This window comes from Triturus cristatus, chromosome 5_2 (genome assembly GCF_964204655.1).
Source record: "Triturus cristatus chromosome 5_2, aTriCri1.1, whole genome shotgun sequence".
In the NCBI taxonomy this organism is placed as follows: domain Eukaryota; kingdom Metazoa; phylum Chordata; class Amphibia; order Caudata; family Salamandridae; genus Triturus; species Triturus cristatus.
The window spans coordinates 569,324,205-569,347,479 of NC_140588.1; the positions used below are offsets into that span (position 1 = coordinate 569,324,205).

At 46.1% G+C, this 23,275-nt stretch overlaps 1 protein-coding gene across 1 annotated transcript in view; it reads left to right on the forward strand.

Moving 5' to 3' along the window:
• The window catches only part of LOC146825650 (protein AF-10-like), a 1,293,306-nt gene that overhangs the window by 883,378 nt on the left and 386,653 nt on the right, over nucleotides 1–23,275 (forward strand). Inside the window, exon 12 of the mRNA XM_085607649.1 lies at nucleotides 8,163–8,345. Coding sequence (XP_085463775.1) covers nucleotides 8,163–8,345 — 183 coding nt within the window. The remainder of the gene's footprint in view (nucleotides 1–8,162; nucleotides 8,346–23,275) is intronic.

Sequence of the window (23,275 nt, forward strand, 5' to 3'; positions counted from 1 at the left end):
GGGGACTTCAACCTCATTATGGATTATAACATTGACACTACCAGACACCGAGCATTTCAGAGGATGCGCCGCTCCAGAGCCGCTGTCATTGAACTCGGCCGCATCCATAATTTAAAAAACGCCTGGCGAACACTATACCCCTCTATTGCTGGTTTCACATATTATTCAGCATCTCACCAACTTTGTTCAAGAATTGACATGGCCTGGGCTTCAGACAAAATCATAGGGAATAGCTCCATGGAGCTATGTCCAAGAGTGGCTTCGGATCACAATCCAATTATATTAACACTCACTTTGCCACAGATATGTCAGAAACCCAGGACATTTACATTCCCCAGACACTTATTGTCCAATAAGGACTATATCCTACAATTAAAAGCACATTTAGGGGAATTTATTGCAATAAATATAAATTCAGCTTCACCCAGCATAGTCTGGGATACTGTTAAAGCTAGCATACGGGGGTTTACGCAGCAGTTTGTTTTGAATCAGAACTCTTCATACAAATTTGGCTGGGCTGCAATGAGTAATACTATAATTATGCTAGAAAAACAGCTCTCACAGGCACTGTTACAGGGTGTATCAAATGTATCTGACATATGTCAAAAGTTAGCTAGCTCTAAGCTTAACATTAAAACTAGGCTTATGGAGAAAAATATGAATAGTCTACATAAATATCATTTATCTCAATGTGAGAGTGGGGATAAGATAGGTAAAATTTTAGCATACAAAATTGCCGACGACAAATCTAGCACATCTATAAAAGAAATTAAGGGTCCAAATAACACGGTCTATACCCAACCTGAACAGATTCTCGAGCAATTTGTGGCTTTCTATAATGCACTATATACCCCAGAAGAACAGCCTGCTCTGATTAAGATTCAAGAATATCTGGATATTAATTTAACCATGGGAAAGCAGACTGAAAACATGGCGTTGTTATCTGAAAATATCACTGAATTAGAGATTAGAAAGGTGATTGCTACACTTCCTCTAAGCAAAGCTGCTGGAGAGGATACTATCCCATTAGATATTTATAAACTATGCTTGGAGGAAGTGTTGCCATTGCTTTCTAATGTGATCAGTAATATTGGGACTACCGGGAAGGCTCCTAAATCTTGGAATATCACCAGGATTGTCTTTTTTAAAAAAAAGGGTAAACCCGGAGATCAATGTGGGTCATATAGACCCATCTCGCTTACCAACGTAGATGCTAAAATTTTTGCCAAGGTACTGGCTATTCGATTAGCTCCACTCATCCCCTATCTGGTATCCCCCCATCAACATGGCTTTGTCATGGGAAGAGATACTACTGCCCATATTAATATGGCTATCACTTCATTCGATGTGGCTAGGGTCGGACCCACCCCACTAGGTATGATACTCTTGGATGCCGAAAAGGCCTTCGACCGAGTGGGGTGGGAATTTCTCTGGTCTACGCTGACCACTATGGGTTTTCATGGCCAATTTCTCAAATGGTTACAGGCTCTTTACGACCACCCAACGGCTAGGCTTTGCTATGCCGGGCTAACTTAAACTAGCTTTTCAATTTACCGTGGTACTCGGCAAGGGTGTCCATTATCACCCTTGCTATTCGCACTATCGTTGGAACCCTTACTTGGTGCCCTACAAGTTAATCCCAACATCACTCCTTTTAAACACGGTCAGAATATGTTAAAAATTACGGCGTATGCCGACGACATTGCGGTCTATTCAACCAATATACCGATAGCTATACTGGGTATTACCGAGGAGGCTAACAAATTTGGGTCAGTTTCCGGCTACAAACTCAACTCACATAAAACACAAGTCATTGTGAATCACAAGCCCCCGACTCCGATTGCAGGTACCTGCACAACAGCCACCTATCTTGGAATCAAAATTTCTTCTGATATCAATGAAATAATTAAACTTAACTACGAGGTTCTCATTAAAGAAACTGCTACAACTCTAAAAAAGTGGCATAAGGTCCCCCTTAGTATGATCGGCAGGATGAATCTAATTAAAATGAGTATATTACCTAAATTTCTATACTTATTTAGGTCCATACCTCTCCTCGTTAATAATGCATATTTTAAACGGTTGGATGGGATTTTTAGTAGCTTTATCTGGGGATACAAGAAGGCTCGCAGATCAATTACTCTGCTTAAACTACCTCTCAATCAAGGCGGTCTGAACTTCCCCGACTTTAGATCATATTTTTTTTCAGCTTTTCTCAGCCGTCTCCGTTCCTTGTTCATCCGAGACAGGCAATTGTTTTATTGCTACCAATTTGCTCTAGGGGAGGAATCTAATATGTTCCTAGCCAAAGCTAATGACCCAAACTACTTCAAACGGGTAAAATTCAAGACTATCAGAGACACTGGTAAAATTTGGCAACTTATTCTGGCCAAGTGTAATACGTCTTTTTTCCACCCTCAATTATCTCTGTGGGCCAATCCTGGTCTTCCGGGGATTTTTCATGATGGGATATTCCATATGTGGAAAGCCGCTGGAATAGAAACACTTCGGGATCTATACAGTAATGACGGCCTCTTGGCCTTCGAGACACTAAGAACAATCTATAAACTACCTATAACTTTACAGTTTAAATACATTCAAATACATGATTATTTAATACGTAAAATGAAGCTACTAAATATCTTAGATTCAGACATCTGGAACTGTTTCTATTCTAACAAGGCTAGATCACTTATTAGTCTCGGCTATAAAGCCTTAATCTCGCTCAAACAAGACGACTGTGGGAAAATTGCGGCAAAATGGAGCTCTCGTCTAGGTTTGAACATCACTGCTAATCAGATCTCCTCTTCGTTATGTAGTATAAATCGCTCGGTCCAATCTTCTAGTTTGAGATTACAACAATATAAAACGATATTTCAGCTATACTACACTCCAGAAAAAATTTCAAAATGGTCTAGCAGTTGCTCCAATAGCGAACGGACAAGGTGTCCTAAATGTGATCTATCAGCTGCCAATCTCGAACACATGATGTTCACGTGTCCCCGATTTACGGAATTTTGGCATAAAATCAGCCATGGTATGGTTCAGATTCTGTCACAACCAATCACACTCAGTCTGGCTAATGTACTTTTAGGCACTCCTTTGTTAAATAATTCATCAGCAGCCCCACAAGCTGACCTTGTCAACATTTTGATTGGCTGTGCCAGACTGACCATCGCTAGGACATGGATTTCAAGAAACCCACCACATGTGATGGAATGGTGGCTCCTTGTTAAAGAAATTCATACTATGGAATCTTCCCTTGCTAAGATCAGAGGTGTTAAATCTCTTCAAAAGATAGATAGAATCTGGGATTCCTCAACTATATGAAAGTCTCACAGATTAATGGGCTAAGACTGATGAATCCACAACTGCCTGAAAGACGGCCGACCTGGGTAGTGTCGGCAGGAATGTGTTTTTTTTTTCTCTTTGACTAATCTTATCTATACTGGTTCCCGTATAAGTCATATATTTCTTGATTTCTAATTCTGATGTGTATCTCTCCACTCTGCTCGATTTGCCTATGTTTGACATATTTGTTATTTCAATCTTTACTATGTTCTGTTGTTCCGATCTCTTGTCCTGATCTCAATAAAAAAAAAACAAAAAAGAAAAAAGAACAATTGAAAGCCTCCATCGCCCTGCGCCAAGGTACCTCAATTTCCTCATCCAGCACCCCACCCCGGAGAGCTTGGTGTCCAGGCCTCCACCTCCAAAGTTAACCCCTGCACATTCTCTACTACAAAATAAACAAAGAAGGGGGTATCCTTAAATGAGAGAAGGTAAAAACCTTCTATCTGTTAGAGAGTTCACAGAGAAGTAAAAAGAGAAATTATTTCTTTTTTATGAAACCCCTCACTCACCAACCTAGTTGGTGACGTGCTTCCATCATCGGGGTCCAACCGGGCAGCCGAATACCACCCGGGTGTGCTTCAACGCCTGATTACAGCGGAGCAGGTTTGTTATTATGTCAGTACGTGTAAGTGACGTGTGTGAGTGAGTGAAATAAAGTTAAAAGTAATCCTACTGTACTCCCTAATGAATTTAATATGGAGCAGCAGGATCACAGTTAAAAAAGTGGTGAGGTGTAATACTAATGTAGGTTTGATTTGACCTAAAGTATTATCCAAAAATTGATGGTCTACATGTTTCAACCTTTGAGTGTAGTCACAGGTTTTCGTCAGGACCTATCGACACACCCAGTCCTTAGTCTTTCTGGACGTTGTGATCACCATAGAGAACGGGGCCCTTGAAACCCGCACACACTACAAACCGACTACGAAAACAATCTACTTAGGTTTGATAGCTTCCATCCCAGGCCCCTCAGGGAAAACCTCCCCTTCGGACAATATCTCAGAATTAGGAGAAATTGTAGCAAGAGCTCTGACTTCCGCTCCCAAGCAAATTGTCAGACAGAGGATATCCCGAAAAGATATTAGCAACTTGCAAAAAACGGGCTCCCAATCAGTACTGTGAGGCACTGTTGGAACCCAATCTGAAACCAGTGACGGACATGCCTCTTACGTGCGTCACCACATACAGTACTATCTCTAACCAGGTCACAAGGACAATTAACAAACACTGGAACATCTTGAATACAGGCAATCTAAAATGGGATAAACCCTTGTTCTCTTTTAAGAGAGCAAGGAGTATTAAGGATGCATTGGTACACACCATACCAAAACAACCAGAAATACCAACAAGATGTACTGTCCTTAATTCATGGGGACTACCTAACATTACAGGTCATTTTCCATGCGGTGACTGTAGCGTGTGCCACCTCACCACAGCCACGAAAACACTATCCCTAGAACCTGGCAGAGAATGGTCACAAAGAAAACACACAAACTGTAATACCACCAATGCAGTATATTTAATTACCTGCCCGTGTAAACTTTGTTACATAGGGATGACAACAAGGAAAGTGAAGCAGAGAATCTGTGAGCACAGGAGCACTATTAGATGCAAAAAACAAACTACTCGTCTAACAGAACACTTTCTTCAACACCATCATACACCTAACGACATGCGTTGGACGATAATTGAAACTGTGACTGGTACCAACACACAGAAATATCTGTATGAGAAAGAACAACGCTGGATACACAGATTGTCCACCCACAAACATAGTATGAACGATTGCATGGTGATTATATGCGCAAAAATGAGAGTTCACACGGAAATGGGCACTGTTCACTCTAATTTTAAATAGATTATTTTCTGACTGCCCAGTACTGTATGTTCTTTTTTCAAGTTCATCTGTACGCAGAGGACTCCCTGAACCCTTTTACCACCTCCGCAAGTATATGTAGGTGGCACACAGACACTCCAGGGTTGGATGCACCTTAGTGTGTGTAGACCGCCCGGTGTGTTGATAGGTCCTGACGAAAACCTGTGACTACACTCAAAGGTTGAAACATGTAGACCATCAATTTTTGGATAATACTTTAGGTCAAATCAAACCTACATTAGTATTACACCTCACCACTTTTTTTAACTGTGATCCTGCTGCTCCATATTAAATTCATTAAGGAGTACAGTAGGATTACTTTTAACTTTATTTCACTCACTCACACACGTCACTTACACGTACTGACATAATAACAAACCTGCTCCGCTGTAATCAGGCGTTGAAGCACACCCGGGTGGTATTCGGCTGCCCGGGTGGACCCCGATGATGAAGCACGTCACCAACTAGGTTGGTGAGTGAGGGGTTTCATAAAAAAGAAATAATTTCTCTTTTTACTTCTCTGTGAACTCTCTAACAGATGGAAGGTTTTTACCTTCTCTCATTTAAGGATACCCCCTTCTTTGTTTATTTTGTATAACTTAGGGGACTGGGAGTACCTCTTACAACTTAGTTGTGAAATCCCTTTCTCTCTCTTTTGTTATATTGCATTCTCTACTACTCCACCGGATAGGGAATCCAAAACGCTGGATACTTTTGGAAGGAGGATGTCCACTTCCGCCAGCCTGGCATTGAGGTCAGTGAATACAGCCTGCCTCTTGGGCCGATTCTCTCATCATTTGGGACTCGGTTGCGCAAGTGCTTCCCCTGATCTCGTAAGAGGTACAAGCCATACTTTCAAGCAATTGCTGATGGAAGGGAGGCAGCCAAGTTCACAATACGATGTGTGCTGGATATGACGTGCTCGCTGGGCAGAACGATTTCATCATTGATGGCCTTTAGACACCACATCTGGCTGAGAATCACTGGCTTTTCCGGGGATGTCCAAACTTTGCTCATAGACATGCCCTTTGATGGCTCTTGGTTGTTTGGAGAGAAGGCGGACTCAGCGTTACAGTACTTTAAGGACAGCAGTGCTACGGCCAGGTCCTTGGGTCTTTCCATCACCCCTCACCAACCCCAGTCTGCCTTCTTCCCCTTTTGTGGCCACGGAAGGGTCTTACAACTGAGTCCTTACATGACCAGCCACCCCAGCCAGCAAACTGCACAATCTTTTCATGGCTGAGGGCGTGGTTCTCAGAGACCACGTGTGACAGGCTGCCAGAGGTAGAGTCAGTCCACCCCCCTGCAGTTGCAACCTCAAAACTACTTTAGTATGCCCGATCATCATGGCCATCCACTAGGAGCAGGATATGCCATCACCTGCACATCATTGGAGCTTAATAACGTCAGACCATTGGGTTTTGTAGTTTGTCCAAAGGGGCTACTCCCTCCTCTTTGTGACCATCCCTGCCACCTACTTAGGACAAGCTGACAGAGCCACCTCTCCTTATCTACATTGACCTCTGAGCTAGGTTCTTTGAGTGGTGCTAGTCAGATGACATGAACCCATTTAAATCTTGCATTTCCAATGTCTTGCCATTTGCATTGTCCCTTACTCTACAGGGCCTGTTGGTGGCTACAGTTAAGGGCCAACAGTTGACCTATCTTATTTTGTGTGTCTTTCCTGTTTCAGTCACCACTAGTGACTTTCTTGATGATATCTTCATTAGAGCTGATGCACATGCGCCCTGTTTGACTCTTTACAGTAAAAATAATTCTATTGGCGGCGATTGCTTTCACTTGCATGGTCGGAGACCTTCAGGCCTGTTCAGTTGTGCAAAGCACTACTGCCTTATATCTCAGGCACACAGTGACAGTTACTTTACTCGGACTGTGTTCCATGGTTTCGTTGGTTAACCTACACTGCTCAGTCCTACCTCTCAGGGAGGTACTACTTTGGGACTCTTTAAGGAGGAGAGGAATCTGTGGGCAGATCTCTCCATCAAAACAAAAAGTTGCTTATTTCTAGTGGTTGCATTATCTTCCCACAGACTCTTCACCACCCTTCCTCCTCACTGATAAGCTATTACTGTGAATAATAAGATCTCAAGATATCAAGACATTTTAGGTGCTGCCTCTATCGCTATTGTGGCCCTCTCATTTCCTCTCCACGCGCCTCAATGGGACATGCAATGAAAGTCAAGAACTGATAAGAGTGCACTGGTTGGCCATATGAACCCTGATGACATCACGTCTACAGTGAACAGCTTATGCAACCTGCCAGATTAGTGCTGCTAACAGAATGGATTCAAAGACAGGAGTTTAAGACAATGTAAAGGGAAACCGATAAATACATTATTTACATGTAACTTTGTCTTCTTCTGGTTGCAGGATATTACTCTCCGTTTTAACACAGTAATTTTAAGATGCTTTGGCCTATAGTGCAGGTACTATAGTTCAGAACTAAAAGTTGTTGAATACCTTATTCTTAAGTGCATTAATAAATCATGGTTTTCTATGATGACTACTGATGTCTGAGTTGATGCTGATATTGACCTTGAGTTTGGCCAAGGAATGCCCATTGAAACCTGATAAAGGCCAGTAACTGCAGTTATTCTGCTATTGTTGTGATTATGATGAGGAATACTAACATGTTTTACTTGCCTTTTTATGGCAACCTACACACTGCATAACTTTGGGTTCCAGAGTCATAAGCAAGTAGCCTTTTCAGTGCAAGTCACTGTTTGTGTTTCTGTTCTTTGGGGTGTATCTGTGGTGTTATGTTCTAACCATATTATTTAAATATTATCAAGTGTGTTTGGGTAAATAATGCAGCAAAATTACCGACACATTTTGTGTGTGTGTACTTTAAAAAGGTAAACCAAGGTTTTTTAAAATTAATATTTCTACTTTGTATTACCTTATCTGTCAGTCATGGGCATCCTGAGGTCTCTGAACCAACTTCAAATTGAAAATGAACATTTAAATGAGAAGATTCGATATCTTGCGTCAGAAAAGGAACGTCTTCAGCTTATGAAGTACCAGCTTTCTTTTCCATTCCCAGGTAGAACTATCAGTCTTGCCACATCACCACCAGCACTTTCAGCACAAGGAGGTATGATGTCCTTCATTGAATGCATACTCAAATGTTATGCCTACAGCATACCCGTATTTCATCCCACCTCCTCTGTTTGCGCATATCCATATCAGGGGGGTCAAGAAGACTGCCTAGATTTATAAAGGATGGTATTATTCAGGTATCTCAAAAAGTTTCAGATATGACAAAAAGCTCTTAATTTTCCACAACATTTAAGGTTGTAGCTGCCAAATACAATTTTAAGGAAGTTTTCATTGTAATTAACTATGCATTAAGTCTCAAACTTTACTCTTGAATAGAACTATTGAAAGGTTTATACTTACAACACCAGTTGGGTCCACTAACTATTTGTTAGCTTGATTCTGAGTAACATCACAAAATAAAATGATGGACGGATTGTTAAAAAAATTCAAACACTCAGCCCCTGTCACATCTGGGTTTAATTCATCATTATTTTGCTTGAAACATCACCCTATTTTGAAACCAGCCATGTGAAAATCAGTGTGCAAGTCCGGCTCGACCCTGCTCTCTGGAAGAGGTGTGGCGCAGCGCCCAGGGTGCCTGACTCCGGACTACAGGGTTCATGGTTCGATCCCCGGCGCCATGTTAGCCCAGCACCATGTGACTCTGGGCAATAGCTCGCGTAATCTTCCCGTGGGCCCCCAGCGCCGGGACACCACTTCGGAGGTAGCTGTGCTCTTTACAAATACTGGTATTTAATTTAATTTCATTTCTCCATGGGAACAGTCCAGCCTTAACTGCTGAGCCAGGTCTGTGACTGGGGGTGGATGTTTGACAATGTTCAACATTCCGTCCATTATCTTTTTGTGTTACTATATCTTGATTCTGAATGACATGCCTGCAAGGTCCTCACTGTAATTTGATCCAGAAAAAATGGTCATGTTACCTTCTTTTACCAGCTCATCATGGACAGGTGATGCAGTTACCTTCGGACAATGCAACTTTTGTCTATTTATCTCATCTCACTTTTGAGTAATTCTAATTTTGTGTGCATGTCCTCTCTAGTGAAATGAAGGTATTTGTTCGCAATACCACTAATTCTAGTGGATTCTATGGGTTCGCAATACCACTAATTCTAGTGGATTTTTTCTAACCACAGACTCATCACCCTAAGAATATTCACAGGCATGAGCTTGGATCTGAAATTTTTTTGTAGCAGTGCTCCTGCATGCCGAAGGAGGCATTGTGTGGCTCTGAGGTGACTGCATACTGCCCCGAATGTGATGAAGTTGAGCTCTATAACAGTGCCACCCCTGATTGCTGACATTCCCACCTTTTCTTCTTTGCCCTTTAACATGGATCGAGAGCTCCACTCCTAACTTAACCGACCTTGCAAGTATTTCCAAATTTTGAAAACAGTGGGCTAAGGAATGATGTTATACTGAAAACAATCAGATTCAAACTTTGGTGAGACTGCAGGGAGCATGTGCTGGTCACAAATCTACAATAGGTGCTTTGGCTCTGGCCAGACTTCCAAGTTGTGCAAGACGTTTGCTCTTGTGTACCCAAATGCGATTCCAGAGCTGGGGGTGAAGTTTTATGTCGCTGAGCTTAAGAGGCGGTTAGTTTTGAAGCACAGGTCTAACTTCAAGTCACAGAACTGGTTGGTTTCCCGGTCTTGAGGTTGTTCCAGCAGAAAGTCAGATTTCCAGTCAAAGTATTTCGTTTTTTTTGTTTGTTTTGTTTTTAAAAAAAATGTTTTTATTAATTTTATGCATAACCAACCAGAGACAGTGACGACATATGCATATCTTGAATAATTTCTGTGTTAATCAGAAAGAAGTAGCGCCGTACCATGTCTGCATCCAAGATATTTATTACCCAAAATACATGTCTATTCCCAATATAGCCTCAGCCACCCTCTGAATACGAAGTACAGAGCTCAAATTGTAGTGGAGGTCTGGCAGTGTGGGCCGGTTACTGCGGTGGGCTCAATTGGTCTGGGAATGTGGACCTCAGCCCCCCAGCGTCAGAGTCCATGTTAGGTTCCACCGGGTTCGCCACCCTACTCTTATATAGGGCCCAGAAATGTTTCGGGCGATTATGCGGTGGAAGCAACTCACTATAGTTTTCCATCTGGGTGCAGCAGAATGTTATGCCTTTGGTCCACTGGGCTATCGTAGGCATAGGGCCCCGTGGCCAGCATACCGCCACACATCTTTTAGCTATTAATAATGCCATATCAACCAAGCGTTGGACAGCCTTGGAAAGAGGTTTAGAATATCCGATTAGTGCCAGTAATGGGTCAGGCACGAGCTCCAGCTCCGTGATTCCGTTTAGTTCTGTGGAGACCAGTCCCCAGAAACGGGCAACCCCCGGGCACGTCCAGGCTAAGTGGAAAAAGTCAGCTACTTGTTCACCACACCTTTCGCATTGGGGCTCATCTCGCAATCCCTATCGATGTAATCGTTCCGGTGTATAGTACACCCTATTGAGGTATTTAAAATGGACCAACCTGTGCCGGCCATTCATCGACACCCCTTTTGTGCTCATGCAGCAATATGACCACTTGTCATCAGTAAGGTCTATCTGTAAGTCATGTTGCCAGGCCAACCTAGACTTCGTGTATGTACTCCCCCTGGCTGCTATAGAGATATTATATGTTCGAGGCATATGAGCTGCAGATTACACACTTGTGCATAGATCGCCATCTGGTGTTGGGCCCGGATGTTTGCAGTTGTTTTTCCTCTTGGAAAGTCTTTGGAAGTCACGAGGTCGGTGACTCCTCCTTTGGATCGTATTGCGCATGGGCTTCGGCTCCATCCTCAGCTTGTTTTTTTCCGCCATCGGGTTCGGATGTGATCTTCGCACACCGGTTCCGAAGAGGTTTCCAGTTCAATCGACGCGCAATCCTCACCCCAATTCGCGGTATTGTTTTGATCGCGATCTCCACACTCGACGCGGCTCTCATCGATCAAAGAACACGTTCCTGCCAACCAACAAAATCTGGGGGTTTACTCCCTATATTTTCTCATACCAAAAAGGGACGAGACTCTACGGCCCATCCTAGACCTCCGGCCCCTAAACACATACATACACTCAGACCATTTTCACATGGTGACACTTCAGCAGGTACTTCCCCTGCTTTCCCAAAACGACTTCCTGGCCACTTTAGACCTAAAAGACGCCTATTTCCACATTCCTGTGCACCACGCTCACAGGAAGTTCCTCAGAATTGTAGTGGACAACCAACACTACCAATTCAAGGTACTCCCATTCGGAGTCACAACAGCACCACGGGTATTCACCAAGTGCCTAGCAGTCGTGGCAGCACACCTCAGGAGACAACACATCCATGTCTTCCCATACCTAGATGACTGGCTAATAAAAGCCAGCTCACACAACCAGTGTGTACAACACACGCATGCCACTATCCAGCTACTTCACCAACTAGGTTTCACGGTAAACCACGCAAAGTCCCACCTGCAACCGTCCCACGTAAAACAATACCTCGGTGCCACCATAGACACCTCAAAAGAGCTAGCCTACCCTAGTCCGGCCATGATCACAAGCATTCAGGCTCTACACGCAAAATTTATAGCACAACACTCCCTTCCAGCTCGAGTGTTTATGCAACTAATCGGGATGATGGCCTCTTGCATATTCATAGTACCTCACGCAAGACTCCAGATGCGTCCTCTCCAAGAGTGCTTAGCGCGCCAATGGAACCAGGCCCAAGATCAATTAACAGATCTGGTGTTGGTAGACGGTCGTACCCATCGCTCTCTGCAGTGGTGGACCACCAAAAACCTTTCCAAAGGGCGACCGTTCCTGGACCCGGTTCCTCAGATAATACTTACAACGGACGCATCGCTCTCCGGCTGGGGAGCTCACCTGTTACATCACACCATGCAGGGCAGATGGACACCTCAACAAAAGTTACTCCACATCAACCATCTGGAGTTACTAGCAATATTCTTAGCCCTGAAATCCTTCCAAACACAGATTTCAGGCAAGGCAGTCCTAGTCCGCACAGACAACATGACAGCCATGTACTACATATAAAAACAAGGCTGCACACACTCTCCACAGCTCTCTCAGCTAGCACAGAGTATATGGAGATGGGCCATACCCCAGAAAATCTTTCTCCTGGCCCAACATGTCCCAGGAGTCCAAAACACTATGGCCGATCTACTCCGCAGACAGACACAACAGATCCACGAGTGGGAACTACATCCACAAGTTCTTCACCCGTACTTTCAACTGTGGGGGCATCCACAGACCTCTTCGCCACCCATGAAAACGCCAAATGCCCAAGCTTCGCCGCCAGATATCCACACCCATTGTCCAAAGGCAATGCGATATGGATGAACTAGTCAGGCAAATTTGCGTACGCTTTTCCGCCTCTCCCACTCATTCCATTAGTGGTGCGCAAACTACAACAACACTCCCTCACTCTCATACTAGTAGCTCCAACTTGGGCCAGACAACCGTGGTACACCACACTGCTGGAATTATCTGTAGTACCGCACCAAAAGTTACACCTCTCTTCACACCTCCTAACCCAGAACCATGGAGAGATCAGACACCCGGACCCAGCTCAGCTCAACCTAGCGATCTGGCTCCTGAAATCCTAGAATTCGGTTACCTCGATCTTCCCCCTGACTGAATGAACGTCATCAAAGAAGCTAGGCGACCCACCACTAGAGCGTGCTATGCCGTCAAGTGGAAACGTTTTGTTGTCTACTGTCACAACAATACCATCAATCCCCTAGATGTGTCCATTCAACACATCATAGGCTATTTACTACACCTGCAAAGATGCAATCTAGCCTATACGTCTATTAGACTGCACCTCACAGCCATAGCAGCGTATCTGCAAAACAGGCAACATCTATCACTTTTTAGAGTACCTGCCATTAAAGCCTTCATGGAAGGCTTTAAAATGATAATTCCACCCAGACTGCCACCCTCACCTGTGTGGAACCTAAACATCGTTTTCACCAGACTAATGGGGCCTCCCTTTGAACCTCTGCACAAATGTGAACTCCAATTCCTAACATGGAAAACCGCTTTTCTTGTAGCCATCACTTCCCTCAGAAGGGTCAGTGAGATACAAGCACCTACCATTCAAGAACCTTTTCTGCAAATGCACCATAACAAGGTTGTTCTCCGTACCAAACCAAAATTCCTCCCAAAAATCATTTCTCCCTTTCACATAAACCAAGCAGTAGAACTACCAGTTTTCTTCTCGCAACCACAAACCATTGCAGAAAGAGCTCTTCACACACTAGATGTCAAAAGAGCCTTACTCTACTACATACAGAGAACACAACCTTTCCGCAAGACCAAACAGCTGTTTGTCTCTTTCTCTCCACCACACAAGGGCAACCCCATCTCCAAGTCGGGAATAGCTACGTGGATTGTCAAATGCATTCAGATTTGCTACCACAAAGCAAAACTAACGCTTTCCGTTCCCCTAAAGCCCACTCTACACGCAAAATAGGGGCTTCAATGGTATTTTTAGGCAACATCCCATTAGATGATATCTGCAGAACAGCTACATGGTCAACACCGCACACTTTCACTAAACACTATTGTGTAGATGTGCAAACTAAGCAACAAGCTAGTGTGGGCCAGGCTGTACTCAAAACATTATTTCAAACCACTTCCACAGATACGGGTGGTCGCCGCCAAGGGTGGGTACTGCTATATAATCTATGCACAAGTGTGTAATCTGCAGCTCATATGCCTCGAACGGAATATGCTACTTACCAGTATGCATCTGTTCTTGGCATGTAGAGCTGCAGATCTACACACGCCCACCCGCCACCTTTATCTGTTCCAGTTCATCTTATTTAGATACAACACACATGGGCATCTTTCCTGTTATTACTACGCTCCATCTTTCCCTGTTGGCGAAAAACAATCTGAGGATGGAGCCGAAGCCCATGCGCAATACGATCCAAAGGAGGAGTCACCGACCTCGTGACTTCCAAAGACTTTCCAAGAGGAAAAACAACTGCAAACATCCGGGCCCAACACCAGATGACGATCTATGCACAAGTGTGTAGATCTGCAGCTCTACATGCCAAGAACAGATGCATACTGATAAGTAGCATATTCCATCCTGGAGACCATCCTAGTAGGCGTTTGTGCTTTAATAACCGCTGTCAGGGCCAGCACCTCAGGAGGTTACGCCATATCATCGCCCAAAAAGTCCTTTAGAGCATGTCTAAGCCTGTGAAATTGAAATTGAGCGAGGAGAGTTGGGGGGGACTCATCACCCACTATTTCAGTCCATGTGCTTGCTATCCCATCAATGAAGAGATCCGCCACTACCTGGACTCCCAAGAGTCTGTAGAGCAGCTATGACGCCCCTATCTCTACATGGTGCCAGCCAGTGGTACCACACCAGACGGGCCACTGGGGAGTACAATAGGTTCCCTGCCTGTAGAGACAGCAAATATTGCCAGGCATGCGCGACCAAGTTAAGGGACTGCAATATGCCCGTGCGTCGGTCAGGTGCCGTGAATAGCAAGGACGGGAGGGGCCTAGGGTCCGCGACTGTCGACTCTATCCGTACATGGGGGGTGTCGATCGGTCCATGTATCCAGTGGTATGCATGGGAACTTTGGGCGGCATGGTGATATAATTCCAAATCTGGTGCTCCTAGACCTCCCATAGAATATGGGAGCATCAATGTTTGCCAGGCTACCCACGGTTGTTTACCCGCCCAGGCCAAATGGACCATGAGAGATTGAAGACGTTGGAAGACCGCACGGGGTAATACCATGGGAATATTCAGAAAGAGAAAATGGAATCGCGGCAATACAATCATTTTCATAAGGGACACTCTGCTCATCAGCGACAAGGGGAGGCTAATCCAGCGCGCGACGTCCTCTTCCAATCTGGAAATCGCAACCCCATAATTTTCTTTTAGAACCACCTCGGAATCTGTGTGAAGTTTAATCCCCAGATATCGCACCGCTTCAGTAGTCCACTGCAGAGGATATTCAGGCTCAATGGGCTTCGTGGCAGGAGTCAGGGGGAACATGACGGATTTGTGCCAGTTAACCCGTAGACCGGACAAAGAGCCAAAGAGAACTATCTCACGGACATAGAGCAGCGTGTCGTCCGCGTAAGTGGATACAATCAGTCGGTAATTCGGGAAACGTATACCTCTGTGGCTGTGGTATTCCCGAAGGGCACACGCCAAGGGCTCAGCAACCAGGGCGTAGAGGATAGGAGATAAGGGGCAGCCCTGTCTCGTGCCTCTCTTTATCTTTATAGGTTCCGTGACCAGGGTGCCTATTTTGATGTGCTCTGTGGGAGAGTGATACAATACCGCGATAAGTTGTATGAACACCTCACCTACCCCATATGAAAGAGGACCTGCCTCAAGAAGGGCCACTCGACCGAGTCAAATGCCTTCTCCATGTCTAAAAATACTGCTATGGCAGGAACTTCCGATCTAGTATGTTGTAAGGCCGCGAAGACCGTGCCTAGGTTGTATGTCAAATTCCAGCTGGGTACAAAGCCGGCCTGCTCCGGGGGTATTCCGGTAAGTTAAAGTCAAGACATAAGCACAAGAAGGCAAGTGGGACTCAACCCACACTTAAATATTAGAAGTATAGGAAGAAGATGCATGCTCTCCGAGATAGAGATCGCACGCCTCAAGTGTCATCCAAATCTGACCCATACTTAAGTTGCTCACTGTGGGCCCTCAGCTACTATTGGCCTTTAAAGATGCCATGCTGCAGAACTTAAGTGTAATTGTGTTTCTCTCTGGGATGCCTTAGCACTCCATGGAGCCGGAGACAATCACTAGTTGGTCTTGTGCTGGAAGGGCCACCGTAGATGCTGTCTGCCCCCTGGGAACCCACTACCAGGCTTTCTCTTATTCCAGTCCTGGGCTCCCCAACAGCACCAGGGTCAACACTGGTTTCTTCCATACATACTCTGCTGGTGCCAGCTCAAGATCCATTCCCCCATGCTAATCTCAGACCTATGTCTGCCCACTCCAGACCCTTGTTGGGCCATGAAATCACCAATGTGCAACAAGTTGTTATGCAGGCTTTAGGATGTCTTCAGATCTGATTCTGATCCAGTGCAGGACACACCTAATGTTTCTCAGGACATTGATGATGATGGGGTGGGGGGTGCAGTTTACCTTCTTCTCAGTATATTGGCAATGCCTTACTTTTAGACCTTCAGAATTCCAGTGTACTTCGCACATCCCCTGAACCAGAGCTAACTTTCCATCTGGGCCACCAACAACGTAAAGTTGCTTCATTTGCAGTGGTGGATCAGAGGGCAGCTGAAGTTACCCCAGTATTGGAACTTTCATAGATTCTCATGCTTTGTATCATTCCCCGTCGTCGGAATGGGAGCCTCGGTAAACAAAAAATATATCATAACCATAGAAACAAAAGAGAAAATAGGCCTAGGCCTCATCTCATTTTGTAGTATATCACCCTCTTTGTGTAAAAGAGCCCAAACTTTTGCTAGGACCAATCAGCACTGCCTCACCCTTTGGAACCTTCCTGAGAGCGCTCAGAGCCTCAGATTTTTCTACCGCACGTTGTGCTAGGGAGTCTCCACTGAGCTCTGCTCAGTTTTTCACAAATTTTCTGTTAGAAATCTACATTTTACCATCTATAGTGACATTATGTCAGAAAAGGAAAAGAAAGCCTTATTCAGATCCTGTGCTTCTTGTGGAAAGAAGAGACTTTTCACTGAGGATAAGCATGAGAACTGTATTTACTGCTTATACCCGGAACACAAGGCCACAGACTGCAAGATTTGTCGGACCTTCTCTACCAAGACTTTGCGGGACAGAGAAGGTCGGTTGCTGACATGGCTGCAAAAGCTGAAGACCAGGAAGGAGGTTCTCTCTTCAGATGAGGAGGATTCGATTTCTGGCACCTCCTCCAGGAGATCAAAGAAGAGGGGTAGGTCATCTCCCTCCATCTCTGCGGAACCCCCTGTCAAAGCCCCTCACGGGATCTCTGAAAGGTCTGAGGAGGCTGGTCCCATGAAATCTCCTCACGGAAGTCATAAGGAGAGGCAGGGACAGGCTGCTGGTGTGGACACAGCCTCTAGGGACAAAAAGGAGGTTTCCATATCTTCTCCTCCATCCCAAAAGGAAAAGCCTGCGAAGAAACACTCTGCAGGAACTCCACAGATGGTTCCGGTGAAGAAACAGCGTCCGTCGACGCTGACTAAAGCAGGTACGACGATTTCCATAGTGAAGACTGTTTCCTTGGTATCGTCGACGGGACCGTCGACGATGTCTGCTTCATCGTCTACGACAGCTTCATTCTCGTCTTCGACGGCGGTGTCGACGACGAAGACCACGACGACGATGACGGCGACGTCGTCGTCGATGCTGATGACGACGAGTTCGTCGACGAGACCATCGCCAGTTGTCCCGTCGACGATGAAGAAAGCTCCGTCGACGACGATTTAGGCATCGTCGACGACCTCATTGTCAACGACGGTTCACACTCCGTCGACGAAGACTACCGTGCCGATTACGTCGTCGATTGCATCGACGCTTGGGATTCCGTCGACAGGACCGTCGACGGGACCGTCGACGGCGAAAAATTCTGGATTTTCAATACAAAGGTTGAAAATTATACCGGACATGACTTCACCTAGGCGGGTTACGCCTTTACCACCATCTATGCTTCTAGATGAGACGGAGGACGAGAATGAGCAGTATGGGGATGCCTACAGTCCTTCAGATCTGCATGTAAAGCAGCAAGAGACTGATACTGAGGAGTATTATGGCCAAGAGGAGCAGGAGGAGCAACAATATGGTCAACAGGAGGTACATCCTCGCACTTTGAGGCAGGATATGATAGCTTTACCAGTTGCTCTGGTTACGGACTTGCAGATGATGTTGCAGGACTACAGAGCTCATTTTCCATCGCGCCCGGACGTTCCTCCAGTGCACCCATCTACATCGGTGGTTCCGCGAGGGACGGCAGTGGACTTGCCACCTCTTCCTAAAGACGTACCCCGTACCTCACCAATGGTGGTACCAGTAGTGGTTCCTCAGACTTCATATCAGGAACCTGCCAATGAAGATATACAGGATGTGGATACGGATAAGGACGATGAGGGGCACGTGGACCTGCTAACCGATCCAGGGGACCCGGATGTGGATCCTGATGACACTGGAATGCAAGATCCGGATGCTGCAGGCCGGGAGACGAACGTGTCGCCTCCGGCGGATATTGGGGGGTTCCATAATCTTATGGAGCGTGCATCCTAGAGGTTTGGTCTGCCTCTTACGGTGGAACAGTCGGACTGTTTTCTGTATGACTTTAAGGCGCAGTATAAGAAATCGGTCAGATTAATTCCCATCATTGAACATGTCTGGGATGAGGGAATTAAGATTATGCAGAACCCAGCTACGGTCATTCCGGTTCTTCCCTGGCTGGAGAAGAAATACAAGGCCCCTGAGGGCAGTCCTGCATGTCTTCTAGGACAACCGAAGCCTGACTCTGGAATATCTCAGGCCGCACAAAGCAAGTCCAAGAATCCGTCAACACCTTTAACTACGCCTCCGGATAAGGATGGCAGGCGGCTGGACAATGTAGGGAAGAGATTTTCCACCATGGCCAGTTTGTTGGTTCGAGCGGCTAATTCGTTAGCCATTCTAGGCAGGTACGACCGCCAGATGTGGTGTGACATGGAGCCATTTATGGACCTACTGCCAGATTCGAGTCAGGAGGAGGCCAGGAAGATTCTCATGGAAGGAGAGAGATGTTCTTCTGAAGTTATTGACTGTGCTATGGACATAGCCTCTACTGCTTTCAGGGCTTTGGCAGGGTCAGCGGTCTTGCGCCGTCAAGGCTGGTTAAAAGCAACCTGGTTCCGTCAGGAGCCCCAAAATAAGATCCTGGACCTTCCCTTTGACGGAGAAATGCTTTTTGGTAAGCATGTCGATGAGGCCCTGCAAAGCATAAAGAAGGACACGGACACAGCAAAGTCCTTAGGATCCTTAAATTATCGCAAGGTTCCATTCAGAGGTGCACGGGGACGTGGGTTCTCCACTTACAGAGGAAACCAACGTCAGTATTCATCACAGTCAGGACAGTCGTATAAGAATCAGTACTCAAACCAACGCCAAGGTCAATCGGCGTCTTTCTCTCGTCAGTCCCAGAGAGGACGTCAAAATCTTCAGGGACGAGACAATGCCAAGAGGCAATAGCGGCCTCCTGGCTCTGACTACTGTTCCTCCCCTACCAAGGACACCGGTTGGGGGCAGGATCTCCTATTGTCTGGACAGCTGGGTCCTTATAACATCGGACCGGTGCGTTTTGAATATTGTTCAGAGTGGCCATACGTTGGAATTCCAACATCTTCCTCCAACGAGAGCTCCGGACGCCCGTCCTTCAAAACATCTCCGACTGTTACATCTCGAATCCCACCAACTATTCATCAAGGGGGCGATAGAACCAGTACCTCTTTCGCAGAGAGGCAAGGGTTTCTATTCCAGGTTCTTCCTGGTTCGGAAGACGGAAGATACGTGGCGTCCTATATTAGACCTAAGGGAGCTCAACACCTATCTCATCAAGTTCTCCTTCAGGATGGTCACTCTCCAGGATATTCTCAGTCTACTGAATCCGGGCGATTTTTTGGCGTCCCTGGATTTAGAGGATGCGTACTTCCACGTTCCAATCCACCCAGCTCACAGGCAATATCTACGCTTCACAGTAGGCAAGAGCCATTTCCAGTTCAAGGTGCTTCCGTTTGGCCTTCGGTCTGCACCTCGGATATTCACGAAGATGTTGGCACCAGTCGCGGCCTTTCTCAGGAAGCAATCCTTAGAAGTGTTCCCATACTTGTACGACTGGCTCGTCAAGGCTCCATCGCTCAAGGCAACTTCTCAAGCCGTGTCAACTTGCATTCAATTGTTCGCCCACTTGGGTCTTCAGCTCAACAGATCCAAGTCGGTGCTGGTACCTTCCAGGTCCCAAAGATTCCTTGGAGCTATTCTGGACACGTCATTATGCACCGCTCGTCCATCGGAGGAGCGTCAACGCAAGCTGATCACCTCCGCTCGTCAGGTGCTGCAGAGGAAGAATGTGTCGGTTCGCAGGTACAAGTCCTTGCTCGGATCAATATCATCCTGCATACCATTAATACCGCATTGCAGGCTTCATATGCGTCCTCTGCAGGAGGAGTTAGACAAACAATGGCGCCAGGCAGAAGGGTCGTTCAACGACAAGGTGTGGGTAACACCAGCTATGCGCAAGGCCTGCGAGTGGTGGCTGGTAAAGGAGAACATCGCAGTAGGATTAACATTCCGGACCCCTCCTTCTCCTATGGTGGTGACCACAGATGCCTCCTTAGAAGGCTGGGGAGCGGTACTCCAGGAGCTTCAAATCAGCGGTCACTGGAGTCCAGCGCAGAGCCTAAACCACATCAACCTCTTGGAGCTGATGGCTATTCGCTTAGCCTTGCTGGCGTTCCTTCCCAGACTTCAGAATCGTGCAGTGCTGGTCCGGACAGACAACACGACGGCCATGCACTATATCAACAAGCAAGGGGGAACAAGATCGCGGACTCTGTCCAAGGAAGCTCAGACGATTTGGGATTTTGCGATTTCTCACAAGATCACCCTGCAAGCCGAGCACCTAGCAGGGTGCCTCAACATCACGGCGGATGCTCTGAGTCGTCAGACGTAAGTGACTCACGAGTGGGAATTAGACCAAGCCACGCTGGAGGTAGTGTTCGAGAGAAGGGGTACTCCGACCATAGACCTCTTTGCGTCCCCGGAGAACGCCAAATGTCGGTTTTACGCAAGCAAGGTTCCCCATCGAGGATCGCTGGGGAATGCCCTTTCGATTGCTTGGTTCGGCGCATTTTGCTACGCTTTTCCTCCCATTCCTCTCATTCCTCGAGTTCTCAGGAAGGTCAGGGCGGAACCATGCAAGATGATTCTCATTGCTCCAGCGTGGGTCCGGCAGTTCTGGTTCACGAAACTCCTGCTTCTCTCCCAGGATCACCCAATTCGCTTGCCGCTGATTCCATCTCTGTTGTCGCGGGATCAGGGACAGGTGCTCCATCCGGATCCGAAGTCACTACACTTGACAGCGTGGCTCCTGAATACAGAGAATTCCATCATCTGAATCTCTCCGAGGAGTGCAGGGATGTTTTGTCTCAGGCGCGGGCGCCAAGCACTAATAAGACATACAGGGCAAAATGGAAGAGATTTTGTCTGTGGTGCCAGAGGAATAAACTCCATCCTTATAAATCCCTGCCACATCAGGTTTTGCCTTACATCCTGTCACAGGCTAAATCAGGTCTGGCGCACTCTTCGGTCAAGGTACATCTGGCTGCCATATCCCGTTTTCGACGTAAGACATTGGGGCCATATCTATGGTCCGCAAGGATTGTTAAACAGTTCCTTCAAGGGTTGTTTCGGATGTATCCTCCAGTCCGACCACCTCCACCGATCTGGCAGCTCAACCTAGTGCTGGCTCAGCTCATGAAAGCTCCCTTTGAGCCGATTCACAGGGCGGACTTGAAGTTTCTCTCTTGGAAGCTAGCCCTCCTCTTAGCGTTGACATCGGCTAGAAGGGTTAGTGAACTCCAGGCTCTGTCCATAGTGGAGCCATTACTGCAGTTCAAAAAGGATGTGCTAATATTGAGAACCAACCCAAAATTCATCCCGAAGGTGCCTTCGGATTTTCATCTGAATGAACCCTTGATTATGAATTCCTTTTTTCCACGTCCTTATACCCAGGCGGAACGAACATTGCATTCTTTGGATGTCCAGAGATGTCTGAAATTCTATCTTGAGCGCACACAATCTTTCAGGAAGTCTACACAGTTATTTATTTCCTACAGTGCACCACGGAAGGGATTGCCTCTCGCTAAGAGTGGCATTTCCCGCTGGATCTCCAGTGCAATTCAATTCTGTCATCAGGCTGCGGGCAAACCTTTGGACAGAAGGGCCCGTGCTCATTCTACAAGAGCGATGGCGTCTTCAGTGGCTCTTTTTGCTGGAGTTGCTTTCAAAGACATTTGCAGGGCAGCAACGTGGAGCAGTGTACACACCTTCACGAAACACTACTGCCTGGAATCGGTGGGACGAGATGACGTTGCTGTTGGTCAAGCAGTCCTCGGGAATCTTTTTCATTGAGAGGTGAGCTTTCCCTACAATCCCTCCATCCTGGTAAGCACATTTGGTTCAGTAATGATTGTTTTTTACTGTAAACTGAGATGGTTATGTAAGGCCATGTGTCTTCCAAAATGTGCTTTTTGTGATTTACTGCTTACTATTCTGATACAAAGCATGAGAATCTATGAAAGTTCCAATACTGGGGTAAGAAAACAAGTTACTTACCTGTAACTTTGGTTCCCCAGTATTGGTAACTTTCATAGATTCTCATGCGCCCACCCACCTCCCCTGGGAAAGCTCTGCCGGTTTACTGAGGTAGTGGCTGTTTGCACAACGGCTACGAAAATCTGAGGCTCTGAGCTCTCTCAGGAAGGTTCCAAAGGGTGAGGCTGTGCTGATTGGTCCTAGCAAAAGTTTGGGCTCTTTTACACAAAGAGGGTGATATACTACAAAATGAGATGAGGCCTAGGCCTATTTTCTCTTTAGTTTCTATGGTTACGATATATTTTTTGTTTACCGAGGCTCCCATTCCGACGACGGGGAATGATACAAAGCATGAGAATCTATGAAAGTTACCAATACTGGGGAACCAAAGTTACAGGTAAGTAACTTGTTTTCTTCTAGATTTGCAATTGCCCACTATTGAGACAAAGTTGAATGTGTTGACTGACATACTTCAGCCAGGGCCAGCTACATCTGAGTTGTTACTTCCTTCAAGTAAAGCCCTTACTGATGTCCATATGCCAGCTGAGTCCGAGTCCTGCTCATTCCCTCTGATCAGTCAACCGTGGCTAGGCAACACAAACTGGCTTCAAGTGACATTAACTTTCTAATCAAACATCCT